The sequence below is a fragment of the Micropterus salmoides genome, unplaced genomic scaffold (assembly GCF_014851395.1).
Source record: "Micropterus salmoides isolate LMB-PRFRI ecotype aquatic unplaced genomic scaffold, ASM1485139v1 Ms_hic_scaffold_13, whole genome shotgun sequence".
In the NCBI taxonomy this organism is placed as follows: domain Eukaryota; kingdom Metazoa; phylum Chordata; class Actinopteri; order Centrarchiformes; family Centrarchidae; genus Micropterus; species Micropterus salmoides.
In genome coordinates, this window is record NW_024040374.1 from 22,263,775 (window position 1) to 22,285,382 (window position 21,608).

A 21,608-nucleotide genomic window follows, 5' to 3' on the forward strand; every position below is an offset into this window, starting at 1 on the left:
TAGAATAACTATTACGACACCTGACAGCACCCATGGTGATTTTACTGGGATATGGAGACATTAAATCACAGCTGTAAGCCTTGCATTCCATTAAACTCATCTGGATGTAATATCTCAGACAACTGTTCATTGAGTGCACACACTGTGTCATTGTCAGTGGACCAATTTCAGAAAGTGTCACCAGATGTCGTTACAAATGGAGGTCTTGATGCCCCAATTTCCAGCTCAATTGTTCTGTCAATGCTGAATTAACAAAAATCATTAACGGGAATCATTAACATAGCACTGTGTAATTTTGCTGTAGGATGCATTTTTTGCCCTGTAAACGTGTGCCCACAAGATATTGTACTCCTTCCTAAAATCTTTACTAAGCCCAAGGGAGCATCCCACATGAACTGTCTGGTTTCCAGCTTCCCAGTAGTTCATTATAGATTCGGAAAAACCATAAAGCCGAGTGAGGAGCAGTGCAAATTCTGGAGGGATGTGCACTTCAAAGGGTGTGATCTGTTCATCCCACAGAGAAGCAAGCCAGATCAAATAAAAGAGCTGTACATTAGCCCCCAACACATGGTCATTAAAGGTTCCTAAGGGTGTCAGAATGGCGGCTGTCATGCTGTGGTTTCCTGCGCTCCTGTTCAGAGGAGTTTTATGCATGTGGACAATGAAAGGAGTTGAATTCAATCCAGCAACAAATTTGGAAAAAGTGTCAGAGTTGACAGTCAGTCAGTGGCAGTATAAAGCAAACCAGCTAGTGATATGAGTTGATCCATCTATTTTCTTTCCGCTTATCCTACCCCACACAAGCACAGGACATGTAAACCCCACACTGAAAGGCTCAGTTCTAACCACTGCTATCCACTATGAATTGAGTTGGTTCTTTATTTTGCCTGTTTGTGATGCAATTCCAAATGACCTGAAAACAAGAAACTGAATGCAAATGTGAGCCCATTAATAACTGGGAGGAAACCTCAAACACATTTCTATTCATTCACATTATCCTGGATAAATCTTTTTTCAGTAATGATTTCTAATGTCTTTTTACAATAAAAGCACTCTGATTATTAGTACAGATAGATCTAAGTGTTTGTTGCTCTCTGAATATTATTATAATTGAAATGGCAAAATGGCATGAAAGCTGCTTTCCATCGGTGAAGAAAGAAAATGTGTTCAGGTAGAGCAACAGACGCATAGACACCCAAATACATTAGTGTAGGCTGAATCCGAGGTAAACAGATTAATGTGCTCACATTGACGAGGAGTGTTGCCAGTCATATCTCTTTTCTGATAGTCCGTCATTCCCACCCAGGCATGGTTCCAAGGGTCATGGAAAGACTACCCTGCCACACATGCCTTGGCGCGACTGACTGGATGGACACTCAAGGCTTAGGAGATTAGCGAGCTAAGTCTTCCCTCCATTGGGAACTGAAGGCTTGGGTGTTGGACTTAGAGAGTGTGTAAAAAAAAAAAAAAAAAAATGGAATGAAGAAGTCAGCAGAGATCAAAAGGAAATATTTAGGTGCTTAATTTATCTTTCCTTTTCCACTAATGGTTGGTCATTAGGGTTGAATTGACAATAGTCATTAACTAGTTACTTTCTGAAGCTCTTATCTAAAGAAATAGTAGAGATTGGGTAATTAATGAGGGAATATTTTGTGTACTCTTAGCCACCTCCCTCCTTTTTAAGTTTTTCTTCAATTAATTTAATCTTATAGAGTCATGAATCACTATGATAGGTTACCACCAACTTTTACTATGCTGCAATGTGGTGGCATACTCTTGGTACTTACATGAGTTTTTTCTGTCCTGGTCTTGATCTCCCCTCTTTCTCTCTTTCCATCTCTGCCTCTCTTTTCCATCTCCCACCTGTCCTTGGTAAAAGTGCGTCACTATGAACCGACTCTCCCTCGTGCCCTGTCCCTGTGTGAATTCACGTGTGTTTACTTGCATGTATGTGTATGTAGTCATGTCACAGTGTGTGCAGGTAAGGTGAGAACAGGTGTTACTCTAAATAGCTGCTTCTTGGCCCCATGAAATATTATCTTAATGTGACGTAATTCCTATTGAAATACAATGTTGCGGTGGGATATAACCAGGAGTGGACAGCAACAAAATACATTTACTTAAGGTAAAGTAGCCTATGTTTTTAATATAGTAATGACTACGGCAGATTCCTTACCAAATCTTAAGTCTCCTAGAAATGCACACAAAAAGCGAGGTCATTAGGTTTTGTAAATGCATTATGGCAACAATACTTAAGTGTTTTTAAAACTCAAAAGCTCCCTAAAACTCAAGTAAAACGTGGTAAAACTAGTACAATGCAGATTACTGTAAACTGTTTTTTTTAATTTACCTTCATCCTGACTTCTGGTCAGGTAGGCTGAGAATCTGCAATGACCAATTATAGGTCAATTTTGTAAGTGTCCATTAGGTGAAGTGACCAATGACAGCTATGGATTGGTTGTGTTGATTTTCTTTTTTAATCAGCAAAATGTTAAGGGCCTCTCAAGTAATGAACTGGGTATCACTTTTTTCTGCATTGCAATTTAAAGCCTCTTGTGGAAACTGATTGAATTTCAAAATGTTGAAACATACCGTACCTGCAACTTAAAATAATACGCTTATGTTTAGCTCATTGTGCTCATAAAAAGGCCCTTTATATCTGAAGTTTTCCTTAAAGTGTTATCTTAAGTTAGAGAAAATGTGTTTCCACGCTATATGACAGTGTGACTATATGGCATTTTAACATTTACACTATAGTGCTGAAATATGATTTGCTTTTGTTTTTCGTTTGTAATAGTGAATATTTTGGGTCTTTTAGACCTTTGGTCAGACAAAAAGATACATTTTATTTTTGTCCAATATCTGACATTTTAATACCAAACAAGTGTTCATAATAGTGTATATTGAGTTACAGACATATGGGTTAAGAAGTATGTTTGGACCTTAAGTTACGATCATTATCAGCCTGCTGGACTTGAGTTTATTGACCCTCTCATTTCTTTGTCTCTCCAGCTGAAGAGTACAATGCAACACATCAACCTCCAGATCAGCCATGATACCAAACAGTAAGTCTGTCTGCAACTAACATCTGTTTCTGTCTGTTTCTCCAGTGTCCTACTAAAACTGACCAGATATAATGTTACCACTTTATTCTCTCATGGAGCTCATTGGCATTTCGTTTGAAATGCCACATAAGTGACCTAGAACAAAGACAGAGAGAAATTGTGTTAACAGCAGGTAATGTTTTTGTCTTTGGCTTTAGTGGGTTTGCAGTTCAGACCGCTTGACAACTCCCTGTTTGGCTTTTAGAGGTGAATGGAAGTAGAAAGAAGAGCTCTCTTCAGGCAATTAGCTCACATTTTCGAGACCCTCAGCTGCACAAAAGCACTGTCTCCAGTGGATATTTTTTCCTAATTGCCTACTCAGACTCGGACGTAACTTTGCATTTGTCATAAAGAATGAAATGCCATCAGAAGTGTTTGGAAACTCCTTTGAAAGCATAGTTTTACACTTTCAGTTTGAGATTGAAGATGTTGAAGTGGGCCTTTGCTAACAGAAATTAGTTCAAAAAAGTATCTTAAATTCCTTTGTCCGGAAGCTTCTTTTACAGATGCACACCATAATGAACTGCAAAATCACATTACTGCTGCTACTGTCATTAACCAGAAGAAAGGGGGATTAAAATAATAGAAAAACAAATTCATGAGTGGCAAAATACACTAAGTCAAGATAAGAGAGTCAGCAAAAAACAAATCAGAAATGGTCAAAAATAGATTGCAAATTAGTTTTTTATATTAAGAATTACATGTCGCATTTTTTAAGTATGTTTAAATTAAAACAATGGGTTAAATTAGAGTTATATAGTGGTAGTTCAGCTACTATGTACATACAGTAAAAACATTTTCCATTCCACCATTAGCAAACGCACATATTATCACATCCATGTGTAGCTTGTCAACCCCCAGATGGCTTAAAGAGCTAAATATGCGTTTGTTCCGTACAGTTATGTATGACAAATGACAGAGAAGCTACAGCCCTTTGATGCCAATAGGTTGATCAGAGGAGATTTACCATGTGAATATGCACAAGAAATTTCACATTCACTAATTATGGCAGTCCACTTCAATAGATGCTATTTGACCCTTTGGGATAAAGAAGACAATGATGTGCTAGTTTTAGGATATGTGAATGCCCAGCTATTGTGGGGAGGCGAGAGAAAGATGTGTAGATAGAGATTTTAAAAACACAACAGAGGAATGGTGATGGAGGTGAGCAGAAGACAAAAAGAGGCTGAATGAGAGACGGGGACGGAGAGTGGTGGGAAGATGGAGTGACAGCACTGGGGACAGAGATGTCAAAGACTGACAGCCATTCTCCTCCATCTGACATCTACAGTACACCACAGATCCAGCCAAAGCAGAGGGAAGGATGGAGGACGTTAAGAGTGGAGTGCAGGGTGCTGCTTAGAGAGGCCGTCTCGTGTGAAACTTGAAATTGAGTGTTGACATTTCTGAGCTAAACTTGACACAATCGCGCACGGCTGATTTTTCCTCTGCTTTTCCTTCCAGAGACACACGCACCAACAGGAGCACACACAATTGCACATGCTGTGCTTAAGCATCCTAAAAAAGCTCATCCAGCGTCTAAATATGTAAATGGCAGTGACAGAGGGAGTACATGACAGCCTTCAACCCCGTATTTTTCTTGCTGTTTCCTCCGGCCCTCTAGCCTTTAGTGCTGATTATCCAGGACGCTAAACTGCAGTGGAAAAATTAAAAACATTAAATGCTAAAATCCCATGCCAAATATTAGTATCTGTTGTGATATGAAGTGAACCATCAGCTCTGTAGGGAGAACAGTCACACTTTACAGAGCTGTGGTTGCTAACCCTTAGACTACTGACTGTGCACATTTCCAGTCTGTCATGCCTCTGGGATTTAAAGGTGACCTGTGTGTGAGTGTAGGTGTGAGATGATGGGAAAATTGAGAAAGTGTTCCAAGTCGGGCTGGAAAATTAATTGAAAAGTAATTGAAACCGAAATTCAGCGCCTCTAATCGACGTAATTTCCCCATGTCGGTTATTTAATGTTATTTAATCCTGTGTGTGCGCGTGCGTGTGTAGCAGAGATGGGGACTTGAGTTTGAGACTCGGACTCGAGTCCGACTAAAGTCGCACACACAGCGACTTGAGACTCGTCCTCAAATGACTTCAGACTTGACTCAGACTCGAGGTGCGGGACTCGCGAACAATGGTTATTTTTAGGAAACGTCTTATGGGCTTGCTGTTATTCCCCTCCCTACGTTACCTATAACCTGCCTATGTAACACGTAGTATCAGCTGCGCGCGGCCACATGTAAGAGAGGACAACAAACACCGGCTTTAAAACTTCATACAAGGCCGGGTCGATTAACGTAATCATTTACGTCCCGCTGGCTGCCATCACGTTAATTATTAACGTAAGTTTATTGTTGATTATGTAACGTTAGTTTTATTTAGTTATAATTTTACACTGGGTTTGAGAGTCTGCAGGGGGTGTTGACTCAAAGTAGTTTAAGGTGCCACTAATTGCATTGCACATTACATGGTTGTACACTATGAAAAACAGGTTACAGGTTTATTGTTGATCATGTAATGTTACAGTTTTATTTAGTTATAACGTTACACTGGGTTTGAGAGTCTGCAGGGTATGTTGACTTACAGTAGTTTATAAGCTGTGACTAGTTGTAGATGCATTGCACATAAAATTGTTGTGCTCTGTAAGTGAAAAACAGGTTACAGTTACAGAATTCCTTATAGCAATGCAGTTTTGTAAGCAGCCTGGTTTGAATGCAGCAGGTGATACAACATTCATTATAACCACAAGTGACTTGAGACTTGACTTGGACTCTAGCTCCTTGACTTGAGACTTGACTTGGACTCTAGCTCAAAGACTTGTGAGCATCTCTGGTGTGTAGTAATGTGACTGCGCCCCGTCCAGTCCTGCTCAGCCTTCAGATCGGAGTCTGCATAACAGGGAGATGTTAGCTGGCGCTAACCTGCCTTCACTTTCCAGCAGTTGTGGAAACAGAAAGATAGACACACTGTGACCAACACTACATTTATTGCCAGAGTGACTTATTACTCACTCGCTTTCATTGTCTCTTTCTGCTGCTCGCTCGCTCTCATTTGCTCGTCCACTCACTCACTACACAAACACACAACGTTAACTCTGCTGCTCTTATAACGGCACCTGTCACGTTAGATGTCCTTTGATGAATGAGGAGAGGAACCTAGCAAAGCATGTTTTAGCGTGCTCACACAGTGTGCAGGAGAAAATTAGTTAGCATTAGTTCCGCATTAATATTAAATAATTGAGTGAAATTTTAGTAGCAGCGGTCATACCGTGTCTTTGTAATGCGCACGTCAACATTACCTTATTAATTAAAATGAAAGGAGACCTATACTGCTTTTCCAGTCCTATATTGTAGTTCTGTGACTCCTGTATGGCAGCTTTACATGATTCAAAAAAAATTTTCTCTCTTATACTGGCTCTTCATGTAGGCCTTCATTTCAGCCTGTCTGAAACAAGCTATAGATGCTCTCTTTAAGAGACTCTCAAAGCCCACTGTCTTCTGACTGGCCAAGACCTGAAGCATGTTACCAGGCTGTTTTTGTGGCTCTGCTGTACAGACAGACTGTAGCAAGTGACCATATATGGAATACCGGCTCCCATTGGTAGAAACAGCAGTTTAAAACCGAGCATTCAGAACAGCAGGAAATCTGAGGTTTTTGCTCACAGGGATTTCTTCTAAATACTTTAACCTCATTATTTGAAGCTTTGGTCATGTTTAACATGAACATCCAACATTGTAACTTTGTAGATAAGTCCTAAAATATGGAAATGCATAATTGGTTTCCTTTATTATAGTCTAATGGATCTGTGAAATCTGCGAATAAATAAACCCAGCTTTAATAGTTGGGCGTATTTCCAGTACAAACCTTGTCAATGAAATATGAGGGGGAAAAAACAAAACAAAAAACAACATTCAAAACCAAAATAATCATTCAGTAATCGTAATCGAGGTGAAATGTTCAATTAATTGTGATTTTGATTTTAGGTGAAATCGTCCAGCCCTCGTTCTAAGTGTAGCTAGCTGAGTGGGATTGCAAATACATTCCCTGGAATCCTGTTGTTGTTCACTTTAAGCCCCAAAACAGTAGAACTCTGATAAAAGTCTAGCATTTCCAAAGCCAAATATTACGGACAGCAAGAAAACAAGACTGACACACAGGCATCGTGCGCGAGTGTTTCAGCGTTGGGTTTGGCCCAAGCTCTCTCCGCTCTGTCTCTGTTCCCATTAGAAGAGCGTTCTGGTCTGTGGGAGCCCAAAGGATCAGGGTAATGGGAACATGAGGATACAGATTGGCAGGAGGCTTCTTTTACTGCCAGTTCCATCAGCAGCAGCAGCAGCAGCACTGCATTTATATTACCTTGTACAATTTCTTTTATATCACTTCTATATTTGTGTGCTCTCATATTGACCGTTGTTTAGAAAGTGCACAGCCACAGAGTCCCCCGGGAGTCACATAGCAGTAAATAAATATTGATATTGAATGCATGCACACACATAGACCTTTTCACAACAGACATTGCTACTATTTACTGTCACCATTACATACTATTTGTACAATTCCTGTATGATTGTTAATGTCCAAACACTCCTCTTGGTCTTTACTTTCTCTGCAAATTTTACTGTAACTTTATCGGACATCCTCAAGGGTAAAGTGTTTTTTATGCAGTGGTTACTAGCACTTCCTGTCTGCCGAGCAGTGCACAAACTTTAAAAGGGAATCAAAATGTATGATTCCTAACTGTCTCCCTGGGATATGTCAGCACTGTTCACAATGAGAATTGGGAGATAACTTGGCTGAAACATCCCGTTTTATATTAGAAAGCAACAGATACTGTGACAGAAAGTACAGAAGTGTTTCTTATATGTCTCTGCTGGGCTTTCTGTGCCTTCTCAGGAGGCCCGACACAGTTAAACAGAAGAACGCCTTCCCGCCAAACTTCATCCACTCTCTGGACTCCACGCACATGATGCTGACTGCTCTCCACTGCTATAGGTACCATTTACCTTACTGCATTTAGAGCATGAGACCTCAAATAATACTGAGTTACATTTCTTGGATCTCCTGTTGCCTATGCAGTGTCTTTAATGTGCTTCTGACATGTATGTGTGACCTCAAATGGGAAACACAAGAATGTACCCTCTCATTTTGAATGCAGTTAATACCGCAGACACACATTGTAGCCTATGCCTTGTAAAATCAACTCATTTCACAGAATTGCCAATTCTATGAAATGAGTTGACAGGTGTTACAACTGATGATTCGTCTCAACACTGGCATTGAATGAAGGTTCGCTTAGCAATCATTGTCGCTGTAATACACCCTTTGTCAAAGTCTACCTATTTTTAATGACATTCTTATTTTCTTTCCCTGATTTCTATCCCTGCACATGGACTCTCTTTGACCCCTTTGTTCACTCTCCTCTCAGTGCTGGCCTGACATTCGTCTCAGTTCACGACTGTTTCTGGACCCACGCTCTCACTGTGGACACCATGAATAAGGTATCAAATTACAGTGCAACCTTCTTTTTTCTTTATTTACACACTCCTGTCCAGATTCTTTCACCATTTCTTGTTCTAATCATCCTTTCGTAGCTGATTTCATCCTATCTGATCTTCTGAGGATTTAGAGATCTTCTTTTTTTTGCTGATTAATTGAAGCTTAAGTGGCACATGTGATTCAATTCTTGCCTTTACATTTATTTGATTAATGGAACAGAAAAATAATTATGTGAAAGCAATGAGAACTGAACTTGTGTTAGTACTTTTACAGTGAATGCTGGCATCAGCTTTGTGAAGCCAGTAAAACGAACAATATATTTTCACTGGTTCATACAATTACAGGCTGCTAGCTGCAGGTAGCACTGTCAGACAAGAGCCTGTTGTGCTGAATAAATGACTGCCTGCCCCTGCCTGCTGAAAGTAGCCCGTGTGCAGGTCCAGACTGAGAGACGGCGTAGAATAAAATGGATCAAATTACCATAACGTCCCACTATTCTGTAGATGTAGCTACAGAGCAGTCACAGTTTTGTCTTCACCCAATCTCAGAGGAGTTACAACCAGTGAAGCAGTTCCCTCTCAGTACATTTATTCTCTCTCATATTCTCTTGATGTGTGAGTATGCGCCTTCCTCATTAAGCGGGTAATTGAACACAGCAGCAGAGTAGGGGTATCGAATGTCTTACATCTAAACATATGAAGGAAGGTCCTTATTGTAATGGCAACTGACCCTTCAGCCATCCATTTTCTGAACAGCTTATCCTGTTCAAAGGTACAGGGGGCTGGAGCCCATCCCAGCATGCATTGTGTGAGAAGCAGGGTACACCTGGGACAGGCTGCTTGTATAAACAGGTTTCTGAGTGACATCATTGTGAGATGTGTGCACACAAGAGGGTAGAAAACAAACCTGAATGATTGAGAGCTTATGAGAAGATCAACATGAGGAGTTGTTTTTCTTCTTTAAACTGCACAAGACAAAAAATTAATGTGTGGAAAATGTTCTATTTCCAAGGAGGAACCCCTCCCTGTTAGCTCTACTGATATGGTCTGAGTCGTGGATGTTAATAAGGTGGGGGGAAAAAACAAACCGCAAGGGAAGCAGACTTAAAGACTAAATTGTGACCTAAATGAAGCAAATGAATACATGAAACAAACACAAGTGCATATTTCTGTCATGTTTTCCCACATTGTTTTCGTCAGTTTGAGGTTTGACTAGCACTCTTTTGAGCCCAAATTGTAATATTCACAAATAGAAACGGGTATTAATTTGTATTTTATTTTGCAGATGTTCTGGAAATTCTGTGAAAATTTGTACTAAAGATGGATGGAAACTAAACCATAGTTTCCTTTGAATGACCACTACAAACATCTGAGGTCTTACACGTATACATACTCTTAACGTACTATAAGACATCTGCCATAAATGTGTTGTCTGGTATGTCTTTAATGGTAAACCGCAGGAAGTTCATATGTCCTAACATAAAAAAAACATTACTTGTGTGATGGGGGCTTCTGTGCTCTTAATCCCTGCAGTCTGTTGATGGTCTGAGACCCACAGTTCACTTCTTACTATGCTGTGTTAGCATTATCACTGCTACTGGCTGCTTTTCCATGTGTCATGTCAGCTAGCCAGAACCGCCAGATTTGCCGCATACAGATCTATCTCTAAAAAGTAAAAGGTAGTTTTTAAAAATTTTTTTGCAAGTTGTTGTATTTTAAGAAATGTCCATATATATGTTATCGTTACGTTATGACAGTCTATCTAACCCCTGCTGAGCGCACCTCCTGGGACACCCATCTCTACCATAGAGATGATTCTGATAACCTGCAATTTAGCACTTATTTTCACCAGGTGATGCTGTCGTGTCTCAACAGTGATGTAACCCAAACCCACACTATACCCTCAATTTTATATTTTACATTTTTTTCTTTGCAGCACACTGTTCTCTCCATTCACATTTGACAAAAACTAATTTATTGTGTAATTCAAGAAGATATGGAGAGGACATAGCAAAGGCAAAGTTGTTTAAGCTCTATCTTGATTTGCTGTCCTTTTTCCATCTTTAACCTTTAACAGGCATCAAAGTCTGGAGAGCTTGTCAGTCAAGTGTTTGGACCAGAGTAACTCAAAGTGCTCCTCTCTCTGCCTCTTTCTCTTCCTGTCAGGTCTGTCGGGAACAGTTTGTCGCCCTGCACAGCCAGCCAATCCTTCAAGAGCTGTCCAACTTCTTGCTACAGAAATACTGCGCCGGGCTCCCGTGAGTGTACACACCTGCATGCAGGAACACATATGATGTGTATATGTGTGCGCACGCACACACATATACACATGCCTCTAAGTCTCAGGAGCAACGCTGTTGTCACTTATCAGTTTTATGATGATAAAAGGTATTGCATCTCTATCTCCTATTGAGGTACAAATAATTTTTACATTTCAGCAAAATATTATATAATAGTTACGATGTTAATATTTTCACACTTAGTTACCCCCATCAGCAATCTGTGCCTCTTTTTCTGTTGGAATTGTTAGTAATGCTTCAGATAAAAGAAGCAAGAGTTACGGTGTAATATTTTGTACTTACAGTGTACCAGTACCATACATACCCATACATACATGCATACATACACACGCACGCGCGCACACACATACACACATACATACATACATACATACATACATACATACATACATACATACACACACACACACACACACACACACACACACACACACACACACACACACACACACACACATATCAGTATCTGTGTGTGTGTGTGTGTGTGTGTGTACTGGGGAACAAGATGTTAAAAAATGTGATGTGATTTTATTTTAAAATGAGCTTATTACTTATTTACTTAAGAACATAGGTCCAGTGTATTGTCATGAATACTGATAGCCTCTTAAGACTGTCTCAGCTGTCGTTTACCTCACCAGCAAAATTACTGAACGCTTGTTGATTGCTCCGCTTGCCATCAGCAGACAGAATTCCCCCCGACCCCCTGATGTCACTTACTGGCAATTTTGAAAAATGTTCAAGGTTTTTTCCCTGGGAATTGTGTTCGACCAGCATTACAGCTCCCCAAAGTGGAAGCTCTTTTTTCAGCTCTGTACTCGGCCTCTTTTCATCCCTGGCAGTGAACACAAATATAGCAAAATAAAACATAAGGTATGAATCACAGCGCACCTATGGTTAATAGGGGTGGGAATCACAGGGTACCTCACGATGTGATACGATTAGGCATGGGGATCGAGACCCGGTTCTAAAAGGACTCGGTTCCAAAATTTCTCAAAACCTGAAAATCAATAAGGTCCGAGCTTATCGATACTGCTATCGAGACTAGCGGGTTCTGTAACGCTATGTCTCGAGCGTCAAATCCGATTTAACTTGAAACACGATGGACAAGAAGACTAATGTTTATTTACTGATTGCACTGAAACGCAGTATTAAACGTGCCCAGGAGTGTTTATCATCAGGCTGCAGCCTCTGCTGCTCTGTAGGTTCCTACATAATCACAGTGGCCAGCAGAGGGAGATGCCGCGCCGTCGCGATGGAGACAGTGAAGTTAAGTTAGCTCCAAACTACTCGAGTTGTTGACAGCTACGTCTTAAAATTTGGCACATTGTTAAAAACTCAGCTGCTGGCTGAGCTCCTCGTTCGACCAGGTAACATTACCTGCAGGCAGTCAATAACAGCAGAGAGGAGCAGGTGAAGGAAGAGGAGAGACTGATGTTATGAGTTTATATAGTGACTTTGCTGTTGTAAACATTAATGTTGCTGCTCTTGAAACAACATTTAGCTGCATTTAAAACCTTAAATTCAAATAACTATAATGAATTTAAAAACAACCAGGCAGCTAATACGCACCCTTCAATGTTTATTATCGCAAGTCATATGTCATCTCAATATATAACAATGTTATCGCACATTGAATATTTTCCTCACACCGTGCAGGCCTACCTCATACCCGTTGGGTCTGGTCTTACTAAATAACCGTCACCAAATAATAATAATACTAATACTTATACTAATAATAATAATAGTAAAGTATCGATAGTGGTATTGATAAAGAATCGGATCATTAAGCAGCCTCAATAAGGGTATCACTATAGATAAAAATTAACGATCCCCCTCCCTAGATATGATACACGATACATGGCTCACGATAACAATATTTTCACAATACAGCAATTCTGCGATAATCGATATATCGCTAGACAATCCTAAAATGATATATCATGATTTCTGTCTAACTATGAATACAAAATGCCCATGAAAAAGTTCTCTATTTATTTGCTGCAAATTGAAACAGCATAATTCTGGAGCACACGTTTTTCTGTCTATAAATTATGACTACAGAACTACAGAGCAACTACTTTATAACAAGGCAAATAAAATTCACTGAATGTACTGAATTGTACTGAATCCCATTGTATGTTAGCATTGAGCTAACCGTCAAAGCACTATTTTTTTATTTTACGTATCGAGATGATGGGCTGAAATAATGATACAGTATATAGTAGTATATAATTATATTTTGCTGTATCGATTTATTGGCACATGCCTAATGGTTAACATACTCTTTTGATAGCAAACTGTGCAGTTAATTTAGTTTCTTCTTCCATGTTTGTGCAAGTAACATACTGTTACAGAGTAAGTCAGATATACTGTATATTTGGTGGTAGTTCCCCCCCCTTGTTACATTTAGTTACAACGTCATCTGAAGCACTGTTGTTGTGCTAATCCCCAAACTATATGGCTACAATAACCACCAAACTAATTCCTGGATCAGTAGACCTGCACACTAAAGGACAACGTCTGGATTTATTATGCTGTACATTATGGGCTGTAATCTCAAGCGTTACCAAATTGTTCTTACACAACAACCATCGCTGCCATCTCTGTCTCACTGTCTGTGTTTATGCAACACTGTATGATCTTCATGGACTTTTATGGTATAGACAAAAGCCATCATACCCTGAACATGCAACTCCCACATGTACATACATTATCAAACAATCCAAACTGAAGGTACACACACACACACACACACACACACACACACACACATAAGATTTTATAAGATTGTATAAGTTATTAGTGTTCCAGAGTTTTTCCTCCACTTGCCTATGACATTAGATAGATTAGATACTAAATGATTCTCTCTCTGTGTCTATCTGTCTTACTGGCCTGAGGCTGGGTTATGCTCATCATCTGACTGTGTTTTTCTGTCTTTGGGATAATTGGACACCTTCTCTGCAGCCTTTACTCCACAGCAGCCCTCGTCCTCTTTTTGTCTTTCTCCCTCCCATTCACACAGACACATCACTGTTCCCCTAAGCCTTGCAAACACATTATTCATTCTTGTAGGCACCCTAAGAGAAAGACGTGTGAGAATAGAAAAACTTTTTGCATTTCTTCAGTCGGAGCAAATGGAATATTTAAAATTAGACCGTTATAATATATTTAGTTTTTCAGTCTGTCAGTCAGTCTTTCACTTTATTAGATGGACTAACATTCAGTTTTGGACAGACATTCATGGTCCCCAAAGGATGAATCTGGCTTTGATCCCCTGCACTTTTTCTCTAGCGCCAGTTTAACGTCTGTACAATCATTTAATACTGGGGTTTTCAAAGTGTGAGAAGGGCCTCCCTAGGGGGGGGGGCTCCAAACAGTTTCAGGGGAGGCTCAGTGTATATTACATTACTTATTGCATTAGTTCATCAAAAGGAGATCACATAGAATAGCCTACATGTGTGAGAGTTCTGACATTCAGTAGTTTTGGGGAACGGTTTTCCCCCCATCAGTCAGAAACTTCAAAATACTGTCAAAATACTTTGCTTTATGACCAAATACCTGCAAAACTAATGACATTCCCAGCACAACCAGTCAACAGGAGTGATGAAGATCCTTGAATGAGGACTGAAACTTCCCCTGAGAGAGCTCTGAAAGTCCAGTTGCCTTTGACGTAGTACTTTTATAGACACACAAACTTGTTCTTCTTAGAGGTACTATAGTCTTAACTTTTTTATTCTCCTCCTCCTGTGGCAGGACTGAGGCCAAGAACAAGAAGTACCAGGAGTACAGGAGGCTGATGCTGCTGCTGGCCAAAGTGCCCCAGACAGGTCAGTTTGTATCCAGCTGTCTGGCTCCCAAACACCTGGCCTCGCCAAGTCTCGGGTATTGTTAGAGGGAGCCAACATACAGGGAGCTGTTTTTTCCTAATTGGAAAGAAGATGACATGTATGTCCTGAAGCTCTGTTTGAGGTTAGCAAGAATGGTGGGAATACTATTTAATTAGGTTCTTGCACAATCCTGTGTTTTCTCTCCGGTTTTACAGTTACTAATTGTTTCCTATTGTTTGTATAGTTATCCTGTTGTCTGTAGTCTTGTCCTGCTGTCTTTGTTGCCCAGACATGGTATTCCTCCTGCTGATTCAGGAAAATCCACTGAGTTTGGCGAAAATTCAATTTCCAGTTTATGTCATGATTGGTGCATTCATCCCTTCCTGTGCGGCTGCTAGCAGGTCCTGATTCTGCTGTTTTCCTTTGACACCACTGCGAGCGTCGCTCTATTTGTTGTCCAGAGTGGAGCTACAGAGGCAGCGTCACTCTGTCAGTCAGGTGGATGGAGGCTTTGCTGTTATGTAACCCCTCGCTCCTGTTTGGCAGCGACAGCTGGGTTGTATAAATTGATTACTGTTAATTGTGTCCCTCCTCTGCATAATCAGCTTATGTGGCTGAGACCAGTCAGGTGTGCTCCTGAGGGGGGGGTGCGTGTGTGTGTGCGCATGTGTGGGTTTGTGTGAGTGTGTCTGCGTCCCTGAATGCCCACTCTTCAATGGACTCAATGGATCTGGACTAAAATCCATTATAATCTCGCCATGAAGGATCCTGAATGTATTATTAAGGTGAACCTGCATTCAGTGTGTGTAATCCAGCAGGAGATCAGGTGGTGCATCTCTGACCACAGAGTTGAAGGGGAAAAAGGCTGGAGAGCACACTGAATAACTTAGAGCCATTACTGTGCAAAGACACTAATGCTTCAACAGCTAGAGGTCTAGATGACGATACAGTAGCTGTCTGTGAGGATAGTAAATGCTTTAAGTTATTTAGAGTGCCCATGTCTTCTCTTTGATGACATGTTTACTTTAGTTTCATTTTAAACCACATAGGCTGCCAGTTTGTAAAACCAAGGTAAGTGGCTGTCAGGAAATGCGTCTTTTATTCCTTCAGTTGGGTGCAAAAAGCTGATGTCGTCATAGTAACAGTCTGTCTGTGTCTTACCGTGATTACATAATATTTTTACACATTACTCAGTAACTTAAGAAAGAGATACAAGAAACTTTGAGTGCCTTGCTGCGAGGATTAGCATATTAATGAGGAGAAACTGTTTTTATCAATACCACCTATCTGTTAATGTTTTGACAAGTACCTACACATTCATGTATTGGTTAGTTAGTATATTAGCTTAAGCAGTTTTTATCTACAGCTAAGCTTTTGCATTCTTAAACTTTTTATGGCCTTTCCTCAATAATTCAAGCCGCAGCTCCTGCTGGTGTACGCAGCTGTCAGAGAGGCAAGAGCACACAAGGCAAAGCACAGAGTGCAGGACAGGGACGCATCCAGAGCTAAAATTAGTATTCAAGGGGTGTATTAAAGTTCATTGAAAATTTACTGTTGCCAGTTAAAAAAAAAAGATGTATCGAATTTAAAAAGTTAACGTTCCTGAAAGTTTGACCCTTAAAAAAAAACTACCGCCCATAGTACATATTCTTTGTGAGAGACAGATGTTTTTGGATCATTATAATCAGGATTTTTATGTCAGGATGGCTCAGAGGATGAATCCTACGGACTGTGCCAATTCCTTACTTTTCATCGAGCACCATCATCTGATCAAAATTTCAATTTGTCCAAATCTTTGGTTTGTGAGCGCAAACCTGCAGAACTAATGACACTTTCATCAGCCTTAGCTGTACTTTGTGTTTTGTGCTAAGCAGCAAATGTTAGCACAGTAATGAGCTAAACTAAGTAAATAAAATATTAACTAAGACGGTGAACATGGTAAAAATTATGCATGTTAAACTTCAGCATGTTAACATCGTAAGAGCCACTAGCCTAATTTATTCTTGATCATCCAAATTTTAACAGTACTACCGTTGAATTAGTCTATTGATTACGGGTTCGGGTAAGCTGGGAAATGGAAGTTACATAAATTATTTTTCTTTTTGTTAAAGGAGACCTATTATGCTTTTCCATATTTTAGGACTTATCTACAATGTTGGATGTTCATGTTAAACATGGCCAAAGCTTCAACTAATGAGGTAAAAGTATTTAAAAGAAATCCCTGTGAGCCAAAACCTCTGATTTCCTCCTGTTCTGAACACTCTGTTTTGAAATGCTTTTTCTACCAATGGCTCCGTTCTACGGCATACGGAGCTAGACAGAGCGGAGCATCTACAGCTTGTTTCAGACAGAGGCTGAAATGAAGGCCTACATGAAGAGCCAGTATAACTCAGTATAAGACAGATAAGATAATTTGAATCATGCAAAGCTGCCATACAGGAGTCACAAAACTACAATATAGGACTGGAAAAGCAGTATAATAGGTCTCCTTTAATATTACGCTGGCTGGTTTATGTCAAATTGATATCTGTGTAAGTGCACCCATGTTGTAATAGTATGTGGTCATTTTAAGTTATCTAATTAAAGTACATTACAGTACATGTAATATACTTTCTGTAACTACTGTCCACAGACTTAAACCTGCTCTCCTGACACTTTACTTCTCGCCTCTTCAGGTGATTTTGATCTCCAGCGGGTGAAAGAATCCACTTATTTCTTTAGCTGAGAGGCTCGTGAGGGCAAGCCAGTGGAGGGAGATGAGTGGAATTGACAGAGTGCAGCAGGGAGGCTGCAGGCCCCAAGGTCTCGACTGGCTTTGTCTCCCACAGACATCAGGACATTGATCCAGCCGCGCCCTGCCTGCCTCCTGGTCCACAGGCTGGCTGGAGCTGCTGGAGCTGCTGAATCTACATCACACACAGTGAAGCCGCCTGATTAGTGTGCTGATGGAAGGGAGGAAAGGGTTGGGATGCTCATCCAGGTGAAAGATGACGGAATCAGCACCGGATGGAAATGTCTACAATCAGTGAAAAGTACCTCTTATAATGGACGCTTAGACCATATTCAGATATTCAGATGTGTGTGTGTGTGTTCCATACTGACTGAATCACATGTGAACTGTGACACTTCTGCTACTCAATTACAGTATGCAGAGCTGCGTGCGTGCGTGCGTGCGTGCGTCCGTCCGTGTGAATGCTGTGAAGATCTCCGCAGAACGCTAACCTGCCTCTGGTACTATCCCATCACTTAGTGGATGGCAGGATGCTCTCTGACACAATGATCAGACATTTAACGTTTTATGAAAAAGTTTGAAGAAGACGCATTTGAGAGGAAATGAAACCTGTATGTTACTGAATGGGGGGGATACTGGACTCTCACTTAAACAGTAATATGGAGTGATGAGCCATGGGGCTCTTAGATAGCATTGTGTTCCAGTGTACTCTTGATTCTTACCTTACCTCCTAAAATAAATGTGTTTCTTAAAATGTCTCCTTATTCATTCAGTGGTTCAAAGAAATAGCTGGTATTCTTAGTGTGCTTAAATAGGATGAATGAGACAGCCTGTTATATGTGCATATTTCAATGCTATTGTGTATCATGAGATGAAGGCCTCCTTTTTAGATGCACCACAAATGGTTTGCAGGCTTCACTAATCAACTCCAATCTTATTTTTCTGGGCCAGTGCCACATCTAAAAGTAAAAATAGCAGAAGTGCTATCTGATCATTGCTGGAAACATTACAGCAGTTTCAGACAAAAGGTGCCGTTGATGTTCAAAGGCAAATGTAGGCTCAGCCAAACAAAGCTGGCTGAGTGACAGTGTTATGAAATGAAAATAATCTTGGAGGGGGCATAAATAGTGTGCTGATTAGGCTGTAGGTTTTAAGATGATTTGCATGGTGAGATGCACATGGAGAAGCTCTTCATATTTTATGAAGTGCATGAGACGTGACCTTTGATCAGTTATTTTATTATTTTGGAAAAAATGAGCTATCACCTAACAACCTGATTTTACAGTGAAACTTTCTTTGAACTGTGTTTTTCATGCGCAGGGTGCTTTCTGTGAAGACCAGCCATTAATATTAAACTACAGGTATATTCACACATACACAATATATTAAGTTTCTCTGTTTTTCTCAACTGATTAGAATTGATAATATAACCTGATCTCCTGTTGGGTTTACAGACATTTCAAATGAAAGCAGACCTAATGGCACAAGAAAACAATATTAACTTGTAAATATCGAAGTTCTTATACTGGCCCTTCATGTAGGCCTTTATTTCAGCCTCTGTCTGAAACAAGCTGTATGCTCCTGTCTCTTTAAGCTGCCCCCTAAAGCCCACTGTCTTCTGATGGGCCAAGACCTGAAGCATCTTACCAGGGGCGAGTTAAGCGCCAACTAAAAGTAGCAACGTAACGTTTTTTTCAATGGAAATGATGGTGCCTCGAACAATCTGTTGTGTACGCAAGCGCATTACAACATCGTTGTGTTTACAAACTTATCGCAGCTGATTGGGTAACACCTGTGACACACCCACCAAATGGGAGAAAACATACCTTAAAGCCCGTTGCGTAACATTGCACAACATTGCAAGGAAACATCATTCAATCCGAAAATGTTGCAAACTGGTGCAAAACGTTTTGAGATTGAACTCGCAAAAGGCTGTTGTTACCGCTGAGCAGTACAGACAGACAGACCAGCTCCTTGTAGCTCCGTGTGTTGTAGAACGGAGCCCTTAGTAGAAAAAGATGAAATCTGAGGTTTTGGCTCACAGTAGTGTTGTAGTCAAGACCAAGACCAGAGTTTATCGAGACCGAGACAAGACCAAGACTTTTAGGGGCTGAGAGCAGTCGAGACCAAGACCGGGAGAGGGCGAGACCGAGTCAAGTCCAAGACCAGTTCGCTGCATTGCCTGGCACGCAATAAAATGTGGAACAAGATCATAGGTACTTCTCAAAGTGATCTGAAAGATCCACTTTCCCATTAAAACACCCACATACAAACACTAAAGCTGATGATACACGGAGCAACTTTTAGAGCAATGGTGCTGGGCAATGTTGCCGTCAATGGTAAAGAGTAAAGATTACTACCGTAATCCCCTTCCCCCATCACTCCGCCACCCTCCCCACACCACCACTCTCTGTTCAAAGCATAGTCGGACTTGCCACCAGCAACATTGCTCAAAAAGTTGTCCCGTGTATCATCAGCTTAAGAGCTGAAATCAACGTAAGCATCGCAGGAAGGGGTGACAGTCGTTAATTAGAGTTATTGGTTGCATTTGAAGCAATATGTTTTACTTCCAATCAAAGTTAGGATGTTAACAAGTCAGACAATGCAAAAGCAATTTATTGATATTCCCAAAGTTATTGTCTTGACTGGTCTTGAAATAAAATCCTCAATGTCCAAGACCAAGACAAGACCCAGTACAAAGGCAGTCAAGTCTGAGATGAGACCAAGACCATCAAAAAGTCTTAAGACCAAGAACGGTCTCGAGTACAACAACACTAGCTCACAAGGATTTCTTTTAAATACTTTAACCTCATTATTTGAAGCTTTGGCCATGTTTAACATGAATATCCAACATTGTAACATTGTAGATAAGTCATAAAATATGGTAAAGCATAATAGATCTCCTTTAATGTTAAGCTAAGCTAAATGACTGCTGGCAGTAGCTTCATATTTACTATAGATATGAGAGCAATATCGACCTTGTGTAATTCTCAGAAAGAAAACAAGTAAGCGCATTTCCTAAAATGGCGAATTTCTTAGACTGCTACTCTAGTAGTTAAAAACTATACTAATGACATTGTATGGTTAATAAATAATTACACAACTCTACACAGACACATACAGTATATTTCAGTTTCAGGCTGAAATTGGCGCTTAACCATTGCTGGGCTTGCCCCATTCTCTGTTTTCCATTGCAGGTATACTACCCTCTCAGTGTAACTGACCGTTATAGAAACTTTGCATGAAACTGCCATAATCTTCAAAGCGACACACACCCGTGGCCCACTACGTTTCATCAACAACCAAACTGAGGAAAGTCCTCGCCTCCTCATTTGACCACAGCATACAGAGAGTATCGTTACAGTTACCATCATACAATCTATGGCTAAACTATTTAAAATGGTGGCTTTATTCACCCCAGACACCCCATCTGGCGCGCGTAAAGATGGTGCAGTGAATAGTAACTCTTAGATTCTCTCTGACCAGTCCGTACTCTGCAGTGTTTTCACATCACCTTACCAAAAAACCTACCAGAACGGTACCAGGTTTGCCCAATGGAAAACCAAAAAAGCAAGTAGAGTCGAGGTGAATTGATCTGGTACCATCCATTGGCAAAGGGATTATAGAGCCGATTCATTTTGTTTGCATTTACGTCACAGATTGTTCTTTCAGCTAATACTTATCATATTCTGCGCCGTCCCGCAAGAACACACGTTTAACCTGCTTTTTCTCAACTCAGCTAAGAAAAAAAAGTTCCTTTACTCAGAGTGTCCGTTACACTGAACCTACCTAAACTAAGCCAAGGTCTCCTTTCAGCAGGCATTGTCCCAGCATGGCTCTCTTCTCCCCTTGTCTCCCTGAGGCCAGCTGTCAAGGACAGAGCTCAGGATCTCACATACTCAACTCATATAACATTTCACAACTTCTGACACACGGCTGAGAAAAGAATGTACTGCACCAAATGACCTGAGTGCAACACTAAGTAGTGGTTATGCATGGATGGATGGGTTGGTGGATGCTGAGGCTACAAGTGGCTCAATCAATAGCTGTGACTCATGCCAGAGGGACGGCTATGAATTAGCTGTTAAATGCTGGGGTTATCACACTGAAAATTTCAGAACATGTAGCAGCATTAGTGTG

At 40.5% G+C, this 21,608-nt stretch overlaps 1 protein-coding gene across 2 annotated transcripts in view; it reads left to right on the forward strand.

Moving 5' to 3' along the window:
- polrmt (polymerase (RNA) mitochondrial (DNA directed)) overlaps window positions 1-18,225 on the forward strand; it is a 49,834-nt gene extending 31,609 nt beyond the window's left edge. For both annotated transcript variants that reach the window (XM_038716230.1, XM_038716231.1), the window contains 6 exons: window positions 3,013-3,065; window positions 8,009-8,107; window positions 8,541-8,613; window positions 10,777-10,868; window positions 14,664-14,737; window positions 17,413-18,225. In XM_038716230.1, the coding sequence (XP_038572158.1) occupies window positions 3,013-3,065; window positions 8,009-8,107; window positions 8,541-8,613; window positions 10,777-10,868; window positions 14,664-14,737; window positions 17,413-17,462 (441 nt within the window). In that variant the 3' untranslated portion in view covers window positions 17,463-18,225. The remainder of the gene's footprint in view (window positions 1-3,012; window positions 3,066-8,008; window positions 8,108-8,540; window positions 8,614-10,776; window positions 10,869-14,663; window positions 14,738-17,412) is intronic.
- Window positions 18,226-21,608: the final 3,383 nt, after the last annotated feature.